The sequence below is a fragment of the Periplaneta americana genome, chromosome 13 (genome assembly GCF_040183065.1).
Source record: "Periplaneta americana isolate PAMFEO1 chromosome 13, P.americana_PAMFEO1_priV1, whole genome shotgun sequence".
Classification (NCBI taxonomy): domain Eukaryota; kingdom Metazoa; phylum Arthropoda; class Insecta; order Blattodea; family Blattidae; genus Periplaneta; species Periplaneta americana.
Genome location: NC_091129.1, coordinates 160,993,932 through 161,019,691, shown reverse-complemented (window position 1 = coordinate 161,019,691; position 25,760 = coordinate 160,993,932). Strand labels below are relative to the sequence as shown.

The 25,760-nt window shown below is 33.9% G+C and overlaps 1 protein-coding gene across 3 annotated transcripts in view; it reads left to right on the top strand.

Annotated features, from left to right (window-relative positions):
- Window positions 1-23,509, top strand: part of Rala (Ras-like protein A) — a 49,443-nt gene extending 25,934 nt beyond the window's left edge. For all 3 annotated transcript variants that reach the window (XM_069844547.1, XM_069844545.1, XM_069844546.1), the window contains 2 exons: window positions 6,412-12,057; window positions 13,377-23,509. In XM_069844547.1, coding sequence (XP_069700648.1) covers window positions 6,412-6,516 — 105 coding nt within the window. In that variant the 3' untranslated portion in view covers window positions 6,517-12,057; window positions 13,377-23,509. The remainder of the gene's footprint in view (window positions 1-6,411; window positions 12,058-13,376) is intronic.
- Window positions 23,510-25,760: the final 2,251 nt, after the last annotated feature.

The following is a 25,760-nucleotide window of genomic DNA, read 5'->3' as shown; positions in this document are numbered from 1 at the left end:
GTCAACCAATCTTTGGTGTATTGTTTGAGCATCAGAATTCTACCTACAGAGGCTTGTGTTGGTGAAAAAGTGATTGATATTGGTTCATAGGAGGCAAAGCATTTATTAAATACAGGGCATATCAAAAGTCCGGTAACACTTTCAATATTTTATTACATAAAAACTACTAATGATAGCACTTTCAAACACACGTCAGTTTAAAGTCAAACTCTCAAAGTTCTGTTTACACCTTACAAAGATTCAATGTGTGAACCACGAGTGACTCGGCAGATGTCCAAACGATAATCAAACTCTTCCTATACCCTTTTCAACATATCTTCTGTCACTGTGGCGGCAGCTTCTCGAATTCTGGTTTTTAGTTCCATGCAGTCATATCGGGTGACTTTGGTGGCCATGTCATGAAACATCTGTCCCTTACTCCAGCATGTCCTATCCAACTATCAGACATCTCCGTATTCAGGTAAGCACGAACTGCATTGTGGAAATGTGACGGAGCCCCATCTTGCTGAAAGATGAAATCGTCATTGAGATCTTGTCTAAGTTGAGGCACCAACCATTGCTCCAACATGTCCAGATATGAATGTCCAGTCACAGTAGCCTCAATGAAGAAGAAAGGTCCGTACAGTTTTCGTTGCGACAACGCGCAGAAAACATTCACCTTTGGTGAATCACGCTCATGTTCAATGATTCTGTGAGGTTTCTGTGTACCCCAAACACGACAGTTGTGCTTGTTAATATTCCCACTCGTATGGAATGTCGCTTCGTCGCTGAAAATTAAGCGGCTGAATAACTTTGAGAGTTTGACTTTAAACTGACGTGTGTTTGAAAGTGCTATCATTAGTAGTTTTTGTGTAATAAAATATTGAAAGTGTTACCGGACTTTTGATATATTTATGCAATATGCTGGTATTATTATTTTCCTTACCATTGGACTGGTGACCAGAGAAATATAACTTTATTGTGATAGTCATACATAGAAGAACTTGGATATAGTAATCTTGATCAGGTACTACAGATCAGCTATCGAAATTCTTCGACTCAGCTTCAATTCTTGATTGGTTGAATTGTATTAAAATTATTAGTAAATTCTTTGCAGTAGAGGATACCGATATGGTGAATGCTTCTCCTCATGTAGGATACTGTTGAAGTGAGAATTTTGTTTGTGAAAAGACAGTCAAGTTGGATGATAAATTGAGCATTGTCACTGCTTTTCCAAAGGATTCTTCTGAGATGATATGCTGATCATTAAAACTATTTCCCTGTAGTTGAAGCTCTGTGAACATTAATAATATTTTGTATTGTTGTGGTTTGTTCTGCATTTCCAATGACTCAATATCGGCCTAAGCCAATACTTTTCCCCTTTTACTTTCTACTATAAGCCCACTAGATCTTGTCTTCACTACTTTTGTCAAACAAGTTTTCTGTATTGGAGGATTTTTTTAAGTGTTCTTGTGTTCTGTTACACCCTGTAGAATAGTAAATAAATAGCCCCTGTGTATCTCACAAGTTTTGACATGATTACCTCCTAAAAGGTCATTACATAGTAATGTTAAATTATTTCAAAACCTTGAAATCAGGAAATTTGTAAGTGTCTACATTGTTTTCTTCATAATCCACACTACAGTAGCGTGTAAATTAATCCGAACAACATAATTACTTATGCAAAAACACTCAAATGGGATAAAAAAAAGGATCTAAGACATACCTCAGTAATCTATGTGGCCTCCCTTGTTCCTAATAACAGCTCTGAGACGATTTGGCATGGATTCCACTAATTTCCCACAAATATTCTTCATTTCTTCATCGCGAAACCATACACCAATGAGGGCAGAAATCATCTTCTCCTTTGTAGAACAATCCATTTTTTGCATTCTTCTTTTGCAAATTGACCACAAGTTCTCAATGGGGTTGATGTTGGGTGAGTTGCCTGGCCAGGGGAGTACCTGAATATTCTTCTTGTTGAAGAATTCTGTAGTTTTTCGAGACATATGGCATGGTGCCAGGTTTTGTTGGAACACACCTCTGCCATCCGGAAATGATTTTTGCAGCTGGGGTACGATTCTGGTTTCCAATAAGTGAATATATTTGTCAGAATTCATCATTCCCTTGATAGGTATTAATGCTCATGTGTAAAACAACCCCAAAACATTACTTTAGGGGGGGTATTTGGGTGCTTGTTGGAGATGAGCTGCTGCTACTTTTTCGGATCCTTTCCGTACGTAAGAAACACGGTGGCCGTGGACCTCGAAATGAGACTCATCGGAAAAAAGTACATTCTTCCAGTCATTCACTGTCCAGTGTTGACGTAATTTTGCCCACATTAAGCGTTTTTTGCACATAACAGGGGTTAGCAGTTGCTTCTTAATAGTTTTATGAGCCCTTCGTCCAGCTTCCAAAAGCCTACGCCGCATTGTTGTGACGTGAATATTCGCCCCAGTGGTAGCCATTAACTCGCGGGTTAAGTCGACAGCAGTTAGTCTAGGATTTAATTTACTTTTCCTGACAATTAAACGATCATCTGCAGGTGAAGTCTTCCTTTTCCGGCCACAGTTTCCTTTTTTCTGGGGTGTGATGGATCCAGTCTGCTGTATCGTTTTATGATCGAATTAACAGTAGCCAAACTGATGTGGCATTCTGCAGCAATTTGCCTCTGTGTCATAGAAGAATGCTCTGCTAATGTTATAATTTTAGACCGTTTTCGTGGAGTTGTATCCATTTGTGAAGACGACAGAATGTACACAGGATTACAGTATTAAGTCTTCAACACAACTGAAATGCTTATAAGTACAAAATGACAGGCAAAATGTCACATATTATAAAAAAAATAATGACAGACCTTCAACAATGGAATTACACGTACTACAGATGTCAATTAAAGCGGTATGAGCAGCTGTGAGGCCAACAATGACAGAAAATGTAAAAATATGTCATGTTCGGATTAATTTGCACGCTACTGTATTTTCTTGTTTTCTAGTTCACTTTATTCCAAGTGCTCGCTGATAGACTAATAATTGTACAAAGTATTCACATTGCTGAGGATGGCGACAATATTAATAGCAACAACGGCAATATATAAGTGGAATTAATAATTTTGAATGAGATATTGGATTCGAAATACAAAGTTAGCGTTTAGAAAGACCAGAGTAAAATTATGAAGGACCAATTATCGTCACTGTTTCAATATTGCCAGCAATTTTTCCACTGAGAATTATTAGTTATAGAACATTACTGGATCATAGTAAGTGGCATAGCATCATTAAACGAAATCATAAAGTAAGGAATTGAAACTACTGTGCTAAACGTATCATTTGAGGAATATAGTTTTAAAATCAAATGGGCTGCATGTTTTCATTTCAGCTTAAAACAGCAATTTTCATTTTGCATGACAGCATGTCTTGGAGTGAAGTCACTGTATTCAGTTTATGCTGTTCAATGGCACAATTCATGCTTGATTGAAATAAAGACATTTCAGCACATGTCGCAATAAATTGTAAATTGTGTTAAATTTCTTGGCTAAATAAGCTTTTCACGCTTACGTGCCTTCTGTAAGTATTGTTATTTTTATTAAGTTGTTAACACGATATTTTGTGCTGGTCATGTCTACCTCTTGCTTGACTCTTGTGTTCACATGTTTTGAAGTGTGTTCTGTATATACTGTTGAAAAATAAGGGAAAAGAATTATACCAGGCTGCCTTCATGTTATGATTGACCATTTGTCGTCCAAGTGTATGAAGGTAAGATAACATTTGGTAGGTATTTTATTTTATAGTAAACATAGTGCAGTATGTTACCCTAACATATATACTTATTTAATTTGTAGTTGTTCACTTATCTAGTATTCATATTTATATACCATTATTTCTCATTTATTTACTTCTGGATTTTAGTGTCCTCAGAAGCATCTAGCTCATTTTTTGCTTTATAATTTTTACTCTCACCATAAAGAGCTAATTTTAGAAAACTGACAGTATAAAGTTAATTATAGTATACAGTAAACCCTCCTTAAGACGAACCTCAAGGTATCGAGAAATTGCCTGTTCATATTAGCGAAGTTCTGCGAATTCTGATCGAATTTTGTTACAGTGAATTCACCATCACTCTTTCAGTTCAAAACACTTTCTCATTGTTTGTAGTTAGCAATAATGAATTTCGATATACGTGCTCATGAACCTTTCTGAATACTGTATTAGACGCATGAATCATCAGTACTTACAGTTTAGAGGAGTCTCCATATCTGGCCTCTTTCCGTCTTTTCCTTGGTTGATCCAAGTTCCTCCTCCAGATATAGGGGTTATCCAGTTTATAAAAATTATCATTTTTATTGCCACAATGAATTTAATTTAAATTACTTCTAACTCAGTTATATTGCCCTCATATTGTTAAAACATTCGAGAACCTCAGGTTCCACTTGTTCATATTTTGCTGCACGAATTCACTTAATTTTTCCTGACAAAGAACCAGAAGCTGCAGCAGCGTCATTTTTATCTTTGTTTTGTTTTTTTTTTTTTTTATGGTCGAAGGAGTGGAATTTGAAAATGTTTTGTCATAGTACCATGAGATATTTCATTCAAAATTTTAACTTCAGTTTTGATATCTATAGATTTTTTTCCTTCTTTCACTCATGTTGTTGCTTGTATTGAGGTGTTAATCGATCACTGGCCGTGAGAAACTAGCAGTTAAATCACTGTAGCACTCAATGACACCTCTCAGAAGATAGGACACACAGAAGACTTAAGCTAATACTCTGGTTCTTATGAGAAATATAGCAGTACATATTATGCGTGTTCTAATCGATATATTGAAGGACATTTGAAGCTTTTACTGTGATAATGAGTGAAGAGAATTCCCATGCAATAAATTGTAGAGAGTGTACTCGTATATAAAAGTTGTCTTTTGTTTGTATTAAAGGGGAGGACAAAAATCTGGGGACCGAAAATTTGTTCGAAGTTCGTATACGTAGAAATTCATAATAACCAAATAAAAATCCATTAAAACCACTGTATTTGAGCTGGGAAAATTGTTTGTATTAAGGAGGTGTTCATCGTAACCGAGTTCATATTAATGAGGCTTTACTGTATATGTAAAGACATCCAGACACACAAATAAATTAACCTAAACGAATTTATATAGGTACTAATTTAAAACATAATCTGTTCAGAAGATGTGTAAAACTAGTTTACTATGATTTCCTCAAAATTATTTAGTGAAAATGTTGAGATTTCGTTTATTTGAAGATTATTCCTCGTACAGGTATGGATATGTACTTTCTTTTATTTAAGAGAATTCTACGAAATATTTCTTACACAAACATATTTGTGACAAGAGATAGTTAGGGGATTCATTGACGCAAAAGTGAATGAGGAACATAGTTACTACTATCTCCTAAACTTTATATTAAAGTCTAACATTTCGCGTGTTTTTTTATGGTTTTTCTACTAGGGTTGGATAAAAAGTAATGGCAACAGTTCGATATTTCTGACATGGCTTTATTCACAGGGGTACAACATTTACGTACCTTCTATATAGTCGCCCCCCTTATTTATTACCTTTTGCCAAATGTTTGGAAGGTGTCGTACACCATCAGCGTGTCCATCTTTGTTGATGTTCCGTATTGACCGCCCTAAAGCACGGACAAGTTCATCTCTGGTATTGTACCGGGTCCCTCGCAGTGGTTCTTTCACTTTGGTGAAAAGATCGTAATCGCATGGATCATATCGGGTGAGTACGGTGGATGTTCCAATAGTCCGCTTTTTCCATCTGCCTTGGAGGTACAGCATGGTGCAGTATTACCCCATCAATGTCATACGCCACAATGAACATCTCCTTCACAGCACTTTGTGTAGGGCACACTTTCTTTGGACGAGGAGAACCGGGATGCTTCCATTCATTTGATTGGCATTTCAAGTTTGGTTCATACGAGCGAGTCCAGGTTTCATCCTTAGCGACGATTCGACCAAGAAAGTCGTCACCTTCCCTTTGGTACCGGTGCAACAAGGCCTTCCCGGAACGCTTTAACCCATCGTGCAACTGTGCGATATGGCAACACTGCATCACCACATGCTTCACGCAGTCCCTGAAAACATTCTTGTGCATTATGACCTCGTGCCATTTCAATTTTGATCCAGGAACGTTGCTTTAGTTTTGTAAAGATTGTCTTAGGGCGCTTGCATTATCCCTATGAAAGTGAACGTTCTACACACTGCAGTAGATTGACAGAGTACTGTCGCTGCTGGCTGCACTAACTCATCTAACAGTCCTTGTTCATGTCCACACAGCTGGCAGCTCTCAAACGCACCATCGTCACGTGACAGCAGTGTTGCCATTACTTTTTATCCAACCTATGTAAGTAATTAATTATGCATACACATTATATCGCCTGGCGCTCAAGCTAGAATATATTTGGTTTTGCAGGTGTTCTATGATCTGATGCGTAAAATTGCAGCACAGAAAGCTGCTGAAAACAGTGTGGAGAAAAAGGAAGATATGGCAACTAAAAGCTGCTGTGCGATTCTGTAAAATAGAAACATAATATAATCCAGCTGTAAAAACTATCTACGAAAGGGTGGGAGAGTGACTGATATGCTGTCATAATTTGCCCAAGATTTGCCAGAAGAAGTTTTTATTCCTGGTAATATGGCTTGTGTATTCATAATTGTACTTGTTAGCGACATAATAAGGAAGACAACAAAATCAGTATATTCAAATGGAAAGCTTTATATACTCATATATACAAGATTGAGAGATTTAGCAATGAATATTAATTCACTTTTCTTTTTATTGTCAAAGACATTAATTTGTAGAACCATTTTGTTACATATCATTTATATACATGTAAGATAGATGTTTGGAAAGTGGTTCATTACACAGATCATTTCAAAGATCTCATTAGCCAATGAAGGCTGATCGTTCATACGGAAGTTAAAAAATTCTGATTTATCTTTAAGATTCACCGCTTATATATAAATCAGAATTTATTATCCTCGACAAAATTTAAATTACAGGTTATAAATTTGATATTTTTGTCATTGCAGTTGTGTGTTGCATGTAGAATGACATGTACAATCTGTTTGATAACTGAGTCGGAAATTGCCATTTTGAAGTGATTGCCTGTTCATTTATGATTTCTGTTCATATCCTGTAATACAGAGTCTCTTGGTAATGACTAGTATATATGAAACATTCGCCAAAATTTCGCAATAATTTAATTTAATTGATGAAGTGCTACTTACTAAATTAAATCACGTGACTGAAGCAAATTACTTATATCAAAAGCTTTTATTGTAAAAAAATTCGGAAAACAAATACTGTAAGCTCTTTTTTCCTATTTCTTCTCTTTCCCTATATAATGGTTATATTCTTTTTAAACGTATAGGAAAACTTAATAATAATAATAATAATAATAATAATAATAATAATAATAAAATTAAACATAATTATTTGCAAGCTGCAAAATTTTGTTTAAAAATATCCTACCTAAAAGAAAGCAACATTTGTGTCAGCTTTTGTCACTTGTCTCTTGAAAGTAATATTTAAGAATAGGAAATAACATTGTAAATACAGTAAAACTCCTCTTAACAGAACTTCAGTTAATTGATTAACCAAAATCTTGCTTATCCAAAAGAATGTCGCAAAAAGAAAGGGAAAAAAAACCAATGTTTTGTTTATTCCTGCAATATCTTGTTCATCCCCTTAGCATGGCTATAAATTTAAGTGTGTCAATGTCCTCACAGCAATGCTACATCTGTTTTCCACCTCCATTCCCCAAACACTTGTTTTTTAATAGTAACCGGGTGCAGTCAGTTCTGTTAAGTGAGACATTCTTTTCGCCCCCATCTCCTGCCACCTAATCGAAAATTATGGTGTATGCATTCGAGGTAAGTTTCTAATTTCCCATTCATTTTAGTTTTGTTGCAGTTTTCATGTTATTGGTACATCTTATTTTTTAGTTACGTGAGTGCGATGTCGAGTGAAATTATCATTGGATGTAAAATTGATGTGCGATTACAATATTAAATTCATTGAATTTTTTGTTTATAATTTACATGCTTAATGATCTCTTTTCCTTCCCACTTTAACTGAAAATATTTCTCGTCAATTATCCGAAAAATCACGTTATCTGAAATGGCTCCACCCCCTTTATTTTGGATAAACGGGGTTCTACTATTATGTAAATCCCACAAGGGTAGCTGCCCTTCAGTAAGGGTTGCCAAAAGACACTGCATACTAAAAAAATAAAAATAAAAACATTTATGTTATCAGTATTTATGATTATTATTTTCAAATGGAAGCTACCCTGGGAAAATACGTTTATTGAATAATTATTAGTAATTAGATAGAATATAAAGAAATTTAGGTGTGCAGTTGATTACGTAAAATATTTCTAATAGCTGTACTTGGTTGAAAGCATGTAGAGTATGATAAATACAATAATTCATTACAATCGAATATTGTAAAATAAGTCCATAATTTAATTTGTTGCATTATAAATATGAATTATCAATTTATTTATATTTTATCATTATATAAGAAGTTAGAGAATTTCATTAGATTTGTAACATTTTTCTTAAAATAAAATGGTATGTTTTTGATCCACATCATCCATCTTTATATTAGGACAACAAAATTTAAAATTATCACGTTTTTTGGCTAACAGCATAATGGTATGTAATGCCAATAGTAAAAGTTCTAAACATTGACTGGATTGCTTGAAAAAATAAGAAAATAAAAAAAGAATAGATTCCTGTTTGTAATAACTATGTGATTACAATGGACAATTTTGTTATTACAATTTCAGAAGTTCTTTAAATTTAGTATTGTAATGCTAATTTGAAGTTAATTTACATTGTATCTTGAAAGTTCAGGGGGACATTATTGAAATGGCAATAGTAAACAGAACTGTCTTTGTTCTCTACTTCTGAAGTTCATTTACCAAAATATTCCATATCTGTGTAAGTATAGATTAAATCCTACACTTCATTACTTTTAAAATATTAACATAATTATTTTTGGAATATGTTCATGGAAATTTAAACTTCTCGGTAATGTATAATAAACACATTGTTTCATAAGACTCATTTGATTTAAGGGAAGAAATAAGAAAAACAGTACACTCTTTTTTGAGTAAGTACGATAAATGCTGAAATAATCCTCTCATATTACATTTCAACTGTTGCTGCATTACCAGAATTAACTTACCAATGACAATAAAGCTCCTCTTGTTTTATAATGGAACTACAAGTAATTGTATTTTCATGCCGAAAAAAGTTTTGTATTTGAAGTTTGATTATGTTTAATTATCATCAATATCTATAAATAAATATAATATGTAACACATAGGGAAATAATAAAAATGTAACCTTTTCTGTTATACTTTCATGTTTATGATCAATGGACTGGCTTGTGTAATAAGATTTCAGAGTTTTGATTTGACTGATGAAATTGAAGCTGTTATGTAAGTTATGCAGTGTAAATATGAAGGAAAGATGTATTACTAAATTAATATGAGTAAAATATCCATAAATTCCCAACATAACTCTGTTTCTTACTGTGTAAATTGGTAGGAACAAGAAATATAGTTTTTTTCCAGTATGAAGAACTCTGCAGCGAAGTATTTTTATGACTGTAGAATGTGATATGTCTTGTATCTGTCAGTCACAATTTTGTAATGAAAAAGTATAATAATGAAACATTAAGCAGTCCCTGTGACTACTTCATCTCGAAGACATCATGAGGAAAAGAGTAGTTAAGGATGTAGGTACAAAATAAAGGTGAGTGTCCATTCTTCATATGCTGTAACTCACGATGTAATGAGTATTACAGGAAGTGAAAAGACCTCTGTGAAATTATTTATTATACATTCTATGCAGTAATTAATAAAACTGCCATTTTGCGTAAAGTTATACAAAGAGTAACTACTAACAACCACCTTTTTCCAAATTCTTTTCTCTTTACTAATTCACAATCTTGTAATTAGACCAAAGTCAAAGAACATTTTTATCTCTTGACTTTGATTATCTAGACTCCAAAGGAAGTATGCTTTTGTTTTGAAATACTACATGCGAATTAATTCAGAAAGTGATCTTCCATTAAAAATAATATTATTCTAAAGGAAACATTTTGAGTCTACGTGGTGTATGCAGTTTTATTTAATATTTATTATATAAAAAGAAAAGCACAAGATTATTAAAGCTAAATTCGAATAAATTCTGATAATGTGAAATTTTTGTCTGATAGGTTTTATGTAGTATACTGTTACGTTTTGAGTAAAAATTCGTATCTGTCAACATAAGTTCTGACCACAAAACTTCATCATTGTTTTACCAAAAAGATGCTGCACACGGTATGCCAAGGACTGCATTATTATTATTATTATTATTATTATTATTATCATCATCATCATCATCATCATCATCATCATCATCATCATCATCAGTTCTTTTCTTCTGGAGGAAAAGGTGGTGGAACTCTGTGCAGAATACATTATAATGGCTGGAAGATGATTACTATCCAGCTCATGGAAATTTTGACATTTTTAACTTTCTTTTTGCCAAACTTAGAGACTTTCCAGGCCTAAGCAGAGTTCAAAGAAAAATTAATTATTATGCAAATTTCTCGGTTTCATGATGAAAAATGTAACAAAAAGGTGCTGGAACACTGTTCCGCGTGTTCTGCCAGGAAAAAAAAAAAGCACTGATTATTATTATCATTTTGAAAGATTTGATTTCTGTTGACAGATAATACTGTGTACTGTTAATTAGTAATTATTTGTTCATTAATTTCTTATCATTGTTGTGTGAACACTCTTAAACATATTATTTCGTTGTCGTTCCTGCAATAACTCCTTTGTGCAAAATACAAACATTTTCAATAGGAAGAAAAAACACATTTATTCATTCTATGACACTGGTACATAGGAGATAGTGAATTCCCACATTTTCAAAAAAAGAAATATAATTACATACAGGAGATTTTATTATTTGCTGTATCACTATTTAAGTTTTTTAATAGAGCAAAAGTCTGAAAACCCATAAATATGTTACATAGGAGTTATTGAAGGATCCATTTGTACTTTCAACAGCCTATTGTACATATGCTCTGTCTTTATGGCAGCGTGTTAATAAAGGGAATGTTATCATTTCGAAAAATAAATAAATAAGAAATTAAGAGTATAAACTCTGAAAATGGGCCTCAATTACATCTGATTTCCAAACATATGGAATCTATAAAATGGATAGTGATTTAATCTTTTCTAATCTGGATATGAAACAAACAAATGGAGTACTACAATATGAGATCTGATGAGTTCAACCCTATTCAACATAACCATGACAGATATCAATAGAATCATCGGTCAATTAGGGGTCTCATTAATAATGTATGCAGACGACATGGTGCTATGATCGAGTAACATAACAGATCTCCAGATGGCAATAAACAGATTACATTAGTGGGCAGAAGAAAATCAGTTCAAAATAAACAAAAGCAAAACAATAATGATGATTTTGAACACGGGATGACAATAGATGGAGAAGAGCTCGAGAAGGCGAACTCCTTCAACTATCTGGACATCACACTGCAGATGACAGGGCTTTCTTTCAGATTACAGATTAGAGAATGAGCAGCTGCTCGTAGCTATGAAGTTGTTCAAAGCAAAAGTACTGCAGGTAATCACATATGGCTTGGATCTAATCTGGGAACACTTCAAGGTAGCAGACCTAAAAGCAGTAGAAAGTATAAAGGCAAGATATCTCAAGAGAACGCCAAGAATCTCAGGGAAGAGTTCAGGTTAATTCATTAGTATGGATGATACTTGTACAATTGATATTAAAGAATAAAGCAGGTTAGGTTAGAAAATGACCTTATCAGTGGAAGTTGAAGATGATAGAAGGCAAAAAACCTCCTTGAAATATGTACAAAGGTATCTGAATTGCCTGCATATACAGTCTGCTATGGGTATGGCGCTAATGACGTTGGAATGAAACTATGTTGTGGAAAACTAGACTCAATTTGATACCCTTGACTAAAATTATAATTTTGATTCATAGTTATTTATACGAGGTCTGTCTAAAAAGTATCCGACCTTAAATTTTCCCGCGCAAAGTAGTGATTCTAAGGCGGCGCCACTGTGCACGGTGGAAGGAGGAACCTTAATGTGCATGCTTGAATTTTTTCACCGCATTCGCTTGTGCCAGTCACTGGCTGGTGGTCGCCAAGTAAGGTGCTGTTCTAGGTGTTTGTCGGATTTAGTTTTCTCGCAAGATGACTGAACGAATTGAGCAAAGATACTGCATCAAATTTTGTCAAAAGCTTGGTGATTCTCAAAGTCAAACAATTCGTAAGATTCAGCAGGTGTATGCGATGGGTGTAACACAAATTAAGGAGTGGTTCAACCGATTCAAAGATGGCCGCACATCAGCGGAGAGTGAGCAGCGTTGTGGCAGGCCCCAAACTGCTCGGAGTGCAGCTGTTGTTGAGAGGGTGCGAAATTTGGTGATGGCAGATCGTCGTTTGACTGTGCGGGAGATTGCCGAAGAGGTTGGAGTGAGTAAAGATTCTGCACATGCAATTTTGCGTGATGATTTGAACATGAACCGAGTGGCTGCGAAATTCGTGCCCAAGTTGTCCCCGGAACAAAAAGACCTCCGTCGTGATGTTGCACAGGACCTTCTGGACACCGCCAACACTGATCCTAGGTTTCTGAACACCGTGATAACTGGACATGAGTCATGGGTGTACGGGTACGACCCAGAAACAAAAAGACAGTCGTCGCAATGGAAGCATCCCGAGTCTCCAAGGCCGAAGAAAGCGCGGCAGGTGCGAAGCAAAATCAAGGTGATACTGACTGTTTTCTTTGATGTCCGTGGAATTGTGCATCACGAATACGCACCGGAAGGACAAACGGTGACAAAGGAGTACTATCACGTTCTCCGGCGACTCCGTGATGCAGTTCGGCGCAAAAGACCAGACATGTGGACGGCGAACAACTGGCACTTGCATCACGACAACGCCCCCGCACATTCATCCCAATTGATCCACACTTTCTTGGCCAAACATGGAATTACAACCGTTCGCCAACCTCCCTACTCTCCAGACCTGGCTCCTTGCGACTTCTGGTTGTTTCCAAAATTGAAGACACCACTGAAAGGATCCCATTTTGAGAGTAGAGAAGAGATAATGCGGAATGCGACGACGGAGCTGAACACCATTCCAAAAGAAGACTTTCAGAGGTGTTTCCGGCAGTGGAAGGATCGGTGGGCTAAGTGTGTACAAGCACAAGGGGCCTACTTTGAAGGGGATTAGGGTCCCAACCCCGTCAGGTATTTGAAATATTTTTTCTGGCTAAAGGTCGGATACTTTTTAGACAGGCCTCGTATGAGTGTTACAGACTTTGTGTAAATGAAGTGTGAGAAAAAAAGAAACTGATGTACAGGAGATTATGGTTATTTTCGTTTATACCTTTAATACCTAAACTGGGGTTACTTTGAACACAGAGGAAACTTTGAACATTTTTTCAGAAAATCATATTTAGGTTTCTACATGCTGCCCTTGTTATACATAGATGGAGGTAAATTATCACAAAATCATTCTCACACCAAATTTATATCCATCTATAACAAGTGCAGCATCTAGAAACCTAAATACAATTTTCTGAAAAAATGTTCAAAGTAACCCCAGTTTAAGGTACATATAATTAAATTACATTTCTGGAATTGTGCAATGGTTACAATGTACCGAACAGCATTGTGTTACATATTTAAATCATAATTTTGTATTCAGTATAAGTTCCTTCATCAAGCACAGTTCAAAATATTATGTTAAATATCGGTTACACAGTCGCATTGCCTATTAAAAATAGCTGCAAATTGCTAAAATTTGTATAATCTTCGTTCTCATTTCTTTGTTATTTTTCATTTTCAAGCATAGGCTTGTAATCATATCTTCATTGGTCTGTCACTTTTTACATTTTGTTTTTCTGTCTGGTCTTTAATTAAAAATCTGTTTCTCGTATTCCTCTTCATTTTTTTAATACGGTCTAGCCATTTTTTCTGTAATTGCTTATTTTAGTGTTTAAATATTTTAAGTTCATTTCTTACTAGAACTATGTAATTTCTTTTGCAGCCCTCAGTAGATGAAAATCTCATTTTGGCTGCCTATAATCTATCTTTGTCTTTATCGTTTTAGTGAGTGTGTCTAGTTTAATAAAAAATTTGAAATAAATGTTTATTTCTATTGTTGCTAAAATAAGTTTTCATTAAATGAGTAAACGAAGATTGGAACCACGCTCAAAATGTATTTATTTACCTTACCCATGATGATACAGTAGTATTCATTTTTCATTTGGCACAAAATAAGTAGTTGTGTAAGACTATTTTAAGTGTGAGTGGGACACATCAAAATATTTTTTCTGAAACTGCCATTGCATCATTTTCACTTCCATATAGCACAAAAGTTTGTCGTTGTTTTAAAACTTCTATTTATTTTCCTATATATACACTTTTTTTTTTCTTAGTGTAGTATTAATATTCAAAACATATGAATTGTTGTTGGTAAATTTACATCATAGATTGAGAAATGTGTGTAGTGAACTTTGGTGAAAGAATTTGCAACCAAAGTTGAAATTTATTTTAGGTTTTATTCTTGTTGAGTTCTTTGTGCTAACATCGTTATATATAGTCTACTTATTTGAAAAAATACGTAATTAAACTAAAACTATTATAAATATGTGAAACATAATTATTGCCTATCTGAGATCACATTTAATACTTTTAATGTTTAAAAATACAATTTTTCTTTGCTCCATGAATTTAGGAGTTTTTAGATTTACGGTGTGTGTTTGGTAAACATTCTAATATGTATGATCATAGTTCGAAATTTGAAAATAATTTGCATATTATTATAGCTATTAAATGTGCTCATATGGCAGTATTTGCTGACGTACATTCATCCTCTGTTAAGCTATGTTTTGAAATTTCATCACAAATTTGTTAACTTTAAGGGAAAAACAGGTTAATACGTTTACGAGACTACTACCAGTTTTGCTGATCTAACCTTATTTTATGATAAATATTTAACTTACGTACATAATTAATAAACATAATATTGGTCCCTATCAAAACTACAGTTTCAGTTTAAAATATACATTTCAGTCTACATCACTTAATGAATAAATATAGTACTGGTATTCTATTTGTATTAGAGACTGAAGTTGATCTTCCTCAAAGCAATAATATAGTTGAGATACGGATAATCAAATGCTTTATCAACAGGACATACAAAATGCCTTCTATTTTAACCATATGTGTGATCTTTTATTGAGTTTTGTTGATGGTGTCAAATTTGTACCAGAACTATGGATGCATATTTCCTTCAATTTGCACTGCGTTCTTCTTATGTCAATAATTTGTTCTGTAATGTGAGTAATACACTGGTATATAGTCACTATTTAAGGTAATTGTGTTACCTACTTAGTTTTTTGTGTGTGGACCATGGTGCATTATAATTGAAGAACGAATTGAAATGTACTATGCACATTTAATTTATTTCTTGTGTATAAATAGCAAGATAACATTCTTGACATATTTATTGCATATTCTAAGCATTTTCTACTCATATTTTATATCTGTTATCTTGTTCTGAAATATTTCTTCGTTAAATGCAAATGATAATGGATGTAGGCTAGATATTTCCCAATTTTTATAGATATTTTATTTTCACTGAATTGATAGTTTCGTGTCAAAGACAGTTTCTTATGAACATTGCTAGGAACTTAAATAATCTCCAGACATCAGTGATGACTAAGGCTCGGATTTTTATGTAAGTACATGTTCTGTTTTTATCTTTGTATCTTTAAAATAGAAATTTTGTTACCTTTGATATACTAAAATCTGATTTTGCATATTTTTGTTACACATTTTTGCTTGATATTGCATAAAACTGGTGGCCGGGTAGCTCAGTTGGTAGAGCAGCTGGCTATGGACTGGAAGGTCCGGGGTTCGATCCCAGGTGGTGACAGGATTTTTTCTCGTTGCCAAACTTTCAGAACGGCCCCGAGGTTCACCCAGCGTCCTATAAAATTGAGTACTGGGCCTTTCCCGGGGGTAAAAGGCGGTCAGAGCGTGGTGCCGACCACACCACCTCATTCTAGTGCCGAGGTCATGGAAAGCATGGGGCTCTCTCTACCTCCATGCTCCCCAAGTGCCTTTGTGGTATGTTACAGGAATACCTTTTTACCTTTTTTTTTTTTGCATAAAACTAGTTTGTTGGGCTTTTTGTCATTTTTTCTCTCTTACTATATTGGTGTGATTTAAAAGGCATGAATTAAAACGTCATTGAAGTAGTAGAGGTTAATGTTGCTAAATGTTTGTAGAAGTTGTACACAATTATCCGTATGTAAATGAAGTTGTAGAAAATAGTCAACACACATATGACCATATTGGCAATTTTTACTCCTGACAGATCCTTGAAATGCTTACCTTTTTGGTGAGTATGTACAACTTTATGAAGTGCATTAATTGAAAGTTAATCTGTGTTGAACAATGATGATAAAATTCTTTAACAAATCTTTGAATTTGTATATTTTCCTGATATTACACACTTCAGTACTCATTTTTCCGATTTTTTTTTATAAATATGTATATGTTTCACACCTTGATTTTACATAAAAATCCGAGATCTACTGGTAACTGAATGCATATAAGTTTTTTGTTTACAGCATATCAGTGTTCAGGGCTGGATTTAGGTATAGTGCCACCCCTAGGCAGTGCTAAAAGTTGCCTCATCCCCCTCCCTCCCTAACACTCACAAACAGTTCATGAGTAGCTATTATACAGGTCATGTTTAGTTTAAATTAGTTTTAAATGAAATGTTACAATTCAGAAAACAATTACTGGAATCAAAATAGTCTACATGCTTCTTACTTGTGATTTAAAAAGATTATTTTCCTTGGCAATTTCTTCACAGAGAAACCATTGATGATGTCACCAAGTCAATCTGACGAAGCACATCAGACTCAATGCAAAGAAACATATTCAAACTTATTCATTGTTGAAACAAAATTGATTTGTAAAAGCCAGGCTGTGGTTTGTTCTTAAGCATTGGTTTTGTGGGTGGCATAATTTATTATGAGTATTTCTTACTTCGATTAGTATAAAGTAAATTGAAAAATAAACTCAAACTCTTTGCGGAATACACTTTTCATATCGAATTATATATATATAGTGCACATGCTGAAAAATGATTAAATAGTATTGTTGACGATATTATTATATTGGAACTGTAACTGAGAGGTGTGGTTACTATTTATAGGGTTAAATAATAAACACATCCAATTTGATTTTCAACATTGCATTCTTGTTCATGCAAGCAATTAAATTTAAGCAGTTTCGTAGTATAATAATGTGATACCGGTATTATAATATAATTATGCAGCTGCACACTTCCCTTTTACTCTTGCTGTGACCACAACAATGAGACTATCGACTTCCACAAGGTGTTCAAGAACAAACTTCAGAAAAGATTTACCAAAAGGTGGTTTAAAAACAAATGTAACTCGGGGGGGGGGGGAGGAATAGTGTGTGTGTGAGAGATATGCCCTAGGCCAGCGTTTCTCAAACTTTTTTTGAAGTGGGGACCACTTTTTTAAGTCAGAACAGTTCTGTGGACCACCTTACTCTTATTCCCTTCGAAAGCAAATTTATCATTTTTGTAGCATATTTTAATGCCAGTATACTTATATTTTAAAATGAAATTAATTAATTAGAATTAATTTATTTCAATTAATTTTATATTAGTATTAACTAATTAAGTTAATGTTAATAGAAGAAAATTCAATTTAGTTTTTTTTTAATAATTCAAGTCTATTAGAGTTTGGGTAAATTTTAACTGTTAATTAAAAAAAATAAATATCCGATTTTCAACAAGTAAAGATGCAATTTGACAAGTTCTGTTATTGGTGTAAGTACTGGGAGAAAAAATGAAAGGCGATTGCCATAATTGTGTCATTTTCAAACTCTGAGATTTTCAGCTATGGTGTGATACGCAATTCGTTTGAATTTTATTTTTTCTTCTGTCTTTTTTGAAAGCCCACAAGAGCAGACCTCGAGGACCACAGGTGGTCCACAGACCATAGTTTGAGAAATGCTGCCCTAGGCAACTGCCTAGATTGCCTAGTCCTAAATCTGGCACTGCCCTAGGCAACTGCCTAGGTTGCCTAGACCTAAATCTGGCACTGTCAGTGTTCATATGGTACTATACACAGTTTTTCTTGTGAAAAATTCTTGTACTTATCTTTTTGTTCCCTCTCTTTTTTTTTTGCTAAGTAGGCTATATAAATGAGGATATGACTCTTGTGACATACTCCCATTACAGAACATACATATTGCTAACATGACATTTGTATTGTTTTATGGCAGCATGTAAACAGCAATGATTTTTACGATGTTTTCACATTATCAAGATAATATACGAAATAGGTTGTTATAATTTATTAAACTCTGGATTAATGATTATTGTTATGAAATCTTGCTTTTTAGTTGCCATGTGTACGTCATTATGATATGACATCAAGGGTCAGTGATAATTCTAATATAAGGCAATGTCTCTTTTCGTTTCCCCAAGTTTAAAACCCCATGTGTTTACTATGCTACTTTAGAATTTGTCCCATATGTTTCTAACTTGTTCTCAGGGACTTAAATTTAACTGCATTTCGTTTCAGTAGTTTGTTTCTTAGTAAACTAGAGAAATTTCACTGGTTTTATAAAACTGGTTTTGAAGGACGCAATATGTGAACATCTTACAGAAATGAAGTAATTCATGACTCTGTTATACATTAACTACGAGGCGTGTTCTTAAAGTAAGTTTCAGAAGGGTGTAGTAAGTAAATGGGAAGATATTTACAAACCACTTTTGTTGCATTGTATTCCCCACACTTCAATTACTTCTCACCATAATCTCCACCATTATTGAGGCATTTATCGAGTCGTGGCACAAGTCTTTCTATCCCCTCATTGTAGAATTCGCCCGCCTGCGATGTGAACCACTCCCGCACTGCTGTTTTCACTTCATCGTCACCATCAAAACGTTGACCACCGAGGAACTTCTTGAGGTGCAGGAAGAGATGAAAGTCACTCGGAGCCAAATCTGGACTGTAGGGGGGATGGTCAATTTCTTCCTGTCCTCATGAATTTTTTCATCGACAGCACGCACCAAATCGTCATTGATCAAAGATGGCCGACCGGTACGCTACTCGTCATGCACAGAGACGCAGCCCTCGTTGAACTTCCTAACCCATCTCCTGACCATTCCATCACTAGTGGCATCATCACCATACACCTCACAAAATTGACGATGAATGTCAGCTGGTTTGATGTTTCTCGCATTGAAGAAACAGATAACAGACCGCATCTCACAGTCGGCGGTGTGCTCAATCACTTTAAACATCTCAACTGATCACAACTAACCACACACACAGACTGAAGCTCTGAAACTGCATGCACAGCTTGCCTGAGGACTGAAGAAGAAAACATGCATGGGCAAAAATAACGATTGCAGCGTTGCGACAGCCATAATTGAAAACGGAACTTACTTTAAGAACACGCCTCGTATATATATCACACACACAAGCTAAACCGTATGTAATGCCATTAATTTTAGGGCGGTTATTCTCCAAGATATTTCAAACAAAAAAGTTCAATAAAATTTTGCTCGTTTTTGCTTCCTTTTCAAGTTAAAAATTATTTCATATGAAACATTTCATAGTGTATTTTGGGTAAGCAATGATTTAATTCCCAATATTCTCAGTCAGATTAAGAGAGCAGTGTATTATGATAATGAATGATTGAAAGAATATTAGTTTTAAATGCGCAGAAATGCTGTCTGAACCAATGTACCTTTCATTCTGAAAAGGAATTTTGAAATGTTACATTTGTTCGGATCAAATTTCTGCAAATTTAAAGGATAAAACTAAAATTTTTTCAATCATTTATTATCATAATACACTGCTTTCTTAAATTGACTGAGGATATCGGGAATTAAATCTATGGTAATCTTCATCTTACGATGTTCGGTGACGTATACACGTCCGTTGATGTGACATATTAATGAATTCGCAGGTTCGATTCACGCTCGAGGTTATGAAATTTTTCATACCATGGCATGATTGTGACTATAATAGTATTTAAAATTCATTAATATGTCACATCAACAGACGTGTATACATCACCAAACATCGTAAGATGAAGATTACATTTGTATAGTTTCTTTCAACCCGTAAGCAGTGCTGACTAGATCAGACGCTATGGACAGTACTCTATAACAGAGTCGCCAGTATGAAAGGATAATTCCAAGCCTTTGGCGTGAGACGAACTCGATAGCTCAGTGGTAGAGCGCCTGACCGGAGAACAGGAAGTCGCAGGTTCGATTCCCGCTCGAGGTTGTGAAATTTTTCTTTTATACCATGGCATGATTGTGACTAAAATTCATAAATCTATGGCTTTGCAAAACATGTGAAATGTTTCATATAAAATAATTTTTATCTTAGAAAGGAAGCAAAAAGAGCAGATTTATATTAAACTTTTTTGTTTGATATATTTCAAAGAATAACCCCCTGAAATTAATGACATCACTTGCAGTTTAACCTGTATATACGGTTAATTTAATATTCAGTTTTTATTTCCAATAATTTGCTTTCGATTTTTCATCCAGTAATGTTTTTAATATATTGTTTTATATTAACATTTTATTTTATTTTAAATGCTTACCATGGATGATACATTTAAAACTACAGTGTTAGAGAAGTTGCAGTGCAGCCAATTTAGTAAGTGAGGAAGCTAAATAAAAAATATCAGTAGCATAGTCTGTTTTAGTGAGACTTCTGACTCTCCCTTAGTAACCTGGGATAACTAGAGGTACCAACTTTCTTAGGGAATGTGAATGACCACTCCTTGCTTGGGCAATGCATTGCAACTTTCCCAACACCGTGACAAGACAGCAGAGAAATACATTTGATGGAATAAAAAAAATATTAAAATCCAGATTCGTGCATATTTATTAAATTTTTTACAGGATTATTGCATTGTCTTTATCTATTTTTAATTTTACATTAAATTCAGCTATTTATGGAAGGTATATTCTATAAAGAAATTTCTAAGATTGTGGCTATGAGCATAATTAAAAAAGAAAAATACTTTTTTTTTTAAATAAGACTAATGGTCCATGTAAAAGTATAGTTCTAACATCTGCAACATTAGGCACACTAAGTCTGCAGCTGAAAGTCAAAACAGTCTCTCCAGAGATTTTTTTTCTTTGCTTTGCCAATCACAGATATTCATTTTTTCAATCAGTCTTTGTTACTTATGCCAATTTATTGAGTTATTTCCGTGGCTAACGAGAAAGACAGGCTACGATGCAATGCCACATTCTTAGTCATAACACAGCCAATATTGAACAAGTCTATATATAAATGCATGTTTATTTTATTTATTTTATTAGCTTCCTCAAATTAGAGGCTGCCATTAGACAAAGCATACAAAACAATACAAGAACAAAATAGAAGATGAGAGCTAAAAGAGTAAGAAAAAAGGCAAACAAATACACAAACAAACAAAGGCAGTTTACAGAAGAAAAAAAAAAAATTCAAGTAAAGAATCAATGAAAGCTAAGAAGGAAAAAGAAAAATGATAATGGTGCGTCAATTTTTTTCCATACACTGAATTAGAGTCCATATACGTGGTTCCGTAAAAGTTTGACTGACTCTTTAATTATGAGGAGGGCCAATTCGTTCAGAAACATAGTTTAACATAGATATTCCTTTGTTTTTTAGAAATTTGAATATGTATTTATATTAGGTGATTGTCAAGATGGCCATGACTAGACTATGATAACCACATGACTCTGATTCATGCCAAAGCCTGCCTTTCTCGTTAGCCACAGTTATTTCCAAATGACATCATCATTTCTTCTTTCCTTCAAAGCTTTAGAATTACAGTTGAAGGAAGTGATGTGTACATTTACCTCGTTAAGAAACTCCTCCTATTTTTTTATCCACCTTATACCTGTCATACTGTACTGTTCTTAAAATATTTACTTTATCATGACGGCAATTCTTACATTAAATAAACGGGAAAAAGATATTGTTTTTATGTGCAGCTCTGCATTCTTACTAGACCAGTGGTTCCCAAATTTTTTGAAGAAGCAACCTACTTTTGGGAGAAATTTTAGCTTGAAACCCCCCCCCCCTCCCTTTCCATTCCCACTACCGTACTGGTTCTTGGCTGCATTTCAGAAATATAAATCCCTGTAAATCGTAAACAACTGTAATAACATTTTACTCAGGACCAGTACATAAGTTTCCACCAGAAGAACGATTTTAAACAACAGCTTTTTGATATTTTCCGGGGAAAAAAAAAAAAAACTCGAAACAATTACGACAATACAGATGGATACTGAATTGGCTGTGTTCAACTGACTGAAATTCCCCCAAAAAAGAAATATGATGGAATGTTGAAACTAGACCATTTTTTGCAGAACGTTGACTAGTTTTGCATGAAAAAAATACTTCGAGCTTGCAAAAGAAGCTCTTATACTTTTAACATTTGCAACGCCTCGTATTCACACAAATTAAGTTTCTCATCTATGATTACCATCAAAACAAATGCGAGAAATCTCGAATTTGAAAATGATATCACTGTGTGTGTATCCAATACATAGTCCAGATTTGAGAGGCTACATTCTGAAAAATGGCCACAATTATCATATTAATTACTATTTTTACTTTATTACTGCTGAAAGATTTTTTTTTTTAATTTTTATGTTCAAAGTTGTTTAGGTTTCTAAATGCAAAATAAATATAACATGTTAATAAAGTTTTTTTTTTTTTAAATCATCTCGTGACCCCCACTTTGGGAACTACTGTGCTAGACAATTGAATGTAACCTGAAATAAGTTCTAAGTCTTAACTGCCTTCATTATCAGCAAAATGAATGCCATTGATAATTATCCCCTTTCTTGAACATGATCCATCATTAAGCGTTTATTATAATATATCATCACCTTACATCTGAGTTCCTGTTTTATGTCTATATTATTTTAATTTTAAGTTGAATACTTAATTGAAACTTTATTGCATTGGCCTTTTTTTTTTTTTTTCCTCAGACTGTAATATCATTGCAAAAGACAATTCATAATCACCTTTCGACGTTGTATGTGTATCTAAAGCCATGATGGTTACATTGTATTTGAACACTATTCTGGCATCTGTTACCCAGAAGAGCACTGTATAGTAACGAATATTGTTTGCTGATAAATGTCTTACATGTAACTATGTCAGTGTGACTGGATAGAAAATGAGTCTGTGGAATGGTATACATGAAATTTCAGAAAGAAGGGTCTGTTTAAAGCCTTAACACAATTTATAGTGTCACAATTTCTTCCGATTAATTTGTACAATGTCATGCAGTAAAGTAAATTTTTATTATAATTGTAGATATTTTAATAAAAAAAACGTGCAGTTTAATTTAATGTGATTGTTGCAAACAAATTTGTTAAAAATCAAACTAAAAAGAAAAAGTAAACTTAACAATTGTAAATAAAGTAGTTTACTTTGTAATAGTTAAGGTGTTACCAAAGGGATGATGGTAAATTCACCATCTTTCCTTCACGTAACTTCAACTCTGTAACTAGTGAAGGTAATGAATATATTGATTCAAGTATTTCCTTCGCACCATTGTAATTGCAGATTTCTGGAACATACGCAGGGGCAGGAGCTCTAGAGATGCATGGGTGCAATGAACAAAATTGTGCTATTTGCGGTATTTACCTGTAAACATTGGTCACTACATGATAACAATTTTATGACAAATATGCAAATAAAAAACATAACTGTAGTAAGTTATATTTATTTACATGACTGAAGGGTTAAGCAGATTAGGACTCTTCAAATTTAAATTTCTTCAAAACAACTGTATGAAATACCGTATTTACTCACGTAATTCACGCCATCGCATATTTCACGCACCCAAATTATTTACTATATAATTTAATAAATTAATTTCCTCGTATATTTCACGCATTTAATATTCGTGAAATACTGTAACAAGTACATGCTGAAACTTGAAGTAATGAGGTGTGTTATGTTGAGGAGCCCTGAATGTACGGTATCTTAAATGCCGTAACGAGAGAGTGCATAGCGGTATTTGGGACCAGACAGCTACCTGTTACAGGCGCACCCTTCTCGTCTATGAAAGTCCTTTAAAAATACCGGTATAGGGTATTGACCTCCCCCTACCATTTGAATGGGGGTGGTTTGAAAGCTTTGTGTTGGATTGCATCAGTTGAGTTTGAGACTTGAAAAGGGAAACCTGTCAAAAGCCGTCTGTTAAAAGTTTTAACAATGAATGGTAAATCCCGATATTCGAGTCATACTACGTCCTTCAAATTAAAAGTTATTGCGTATGCAGAAACACATGGCAACAGAGCAGCTGAGCGTGAATTCACAGTTCCAGAATTTAATATTCGCTACTGGAGGAAACAAAAACAAGCTCTTCAAGAAACAAATGCATCAAGGAAAGCATTTCGTGGGCCAAAAAGTGGAAAATTCCCTGATCTTGAAGACAAGTTACTAGGATATGTAAGGGAACTGCGTAGTTTTGTCATTTTTACCCTTAAAAATACCAGCTTGTGAAATTCCTCGCTTAATTCACGCACCCTTAATTTATAGATCGAAATTGTGGGAAAAAAGTGCGTGAAATATTCGAGTAAATACGGTACTGTTCTAAGCTTGAAATAACGCCAGAATAGGAACTTACTGCTTTCATACTAGTAAATTCCAAGAAGATCTTAACTACACCATATGTGGAAGAGCTGCAAACCAACCAACCAGTTATTGGAGAGTATGACTTGAACAAGAGACGTTATTGCACATTCTTGACTTTACCCATTTAAATGATCAAATTTATATTAATATGAAATGTTGGTACAATGATTACAGTTTAGATTTTAACATCTGTGTTCCGACCTTAAGGAGTAATGTAATTTATCCATGGATTCTTGAATTTACCAATTTTCTTCCAAGGGGTTGTAGTTTGAAAGTTATATCGATAGTCTTTTATTATTCTTTTGTTGAATCTAGTTTCTTTTTGTGTTACTTCATCTGTTTGTTGTTATATTTCACCCACATTTACTTTTAGTTTCTAGTCTCTTCTGACTTTTATAAATTATAGATAGATAGATATTTATTTGTCATCAACAATTATACAGACGTGGACAAATTATTAGCAAAATTGAAGATTTTTATTATATATTTTTACAAAATATGATTCTTCAATTTAGGCTACAGTTGACATTTTTGTGTATTTCCAAATAATTAGCCAAATTGAAGATTTGTATTGTATATTTTTCAAAATTTAACTCTTCAATTTGGACTACATTTGATATTTTTGCATATTTACAAATTATTAGCAAAACTGAAGGTTTTTATTGTATATTTTTACAAAATCCGATTCTTCAATTTGGACTACAGTTGACATTTTGGATATTTCCAAATTATTAGCAAAACTGAAGATTTTTGTTTTATATTTTTACAAAATTTGGCTCTTCTATGCAGTTGACATTTTTGCTAATTTATAAATTATTAGCTAAATTGAAGATTTTTATTATATACTTTTACAAAACTTGACTCTTCAATTTAAACTACAGTTGACATTTTTGCATATTTCTGTCTACTGTAATGATGGAAATATGCAAAATTGTCAACTGTAGTTTAAATT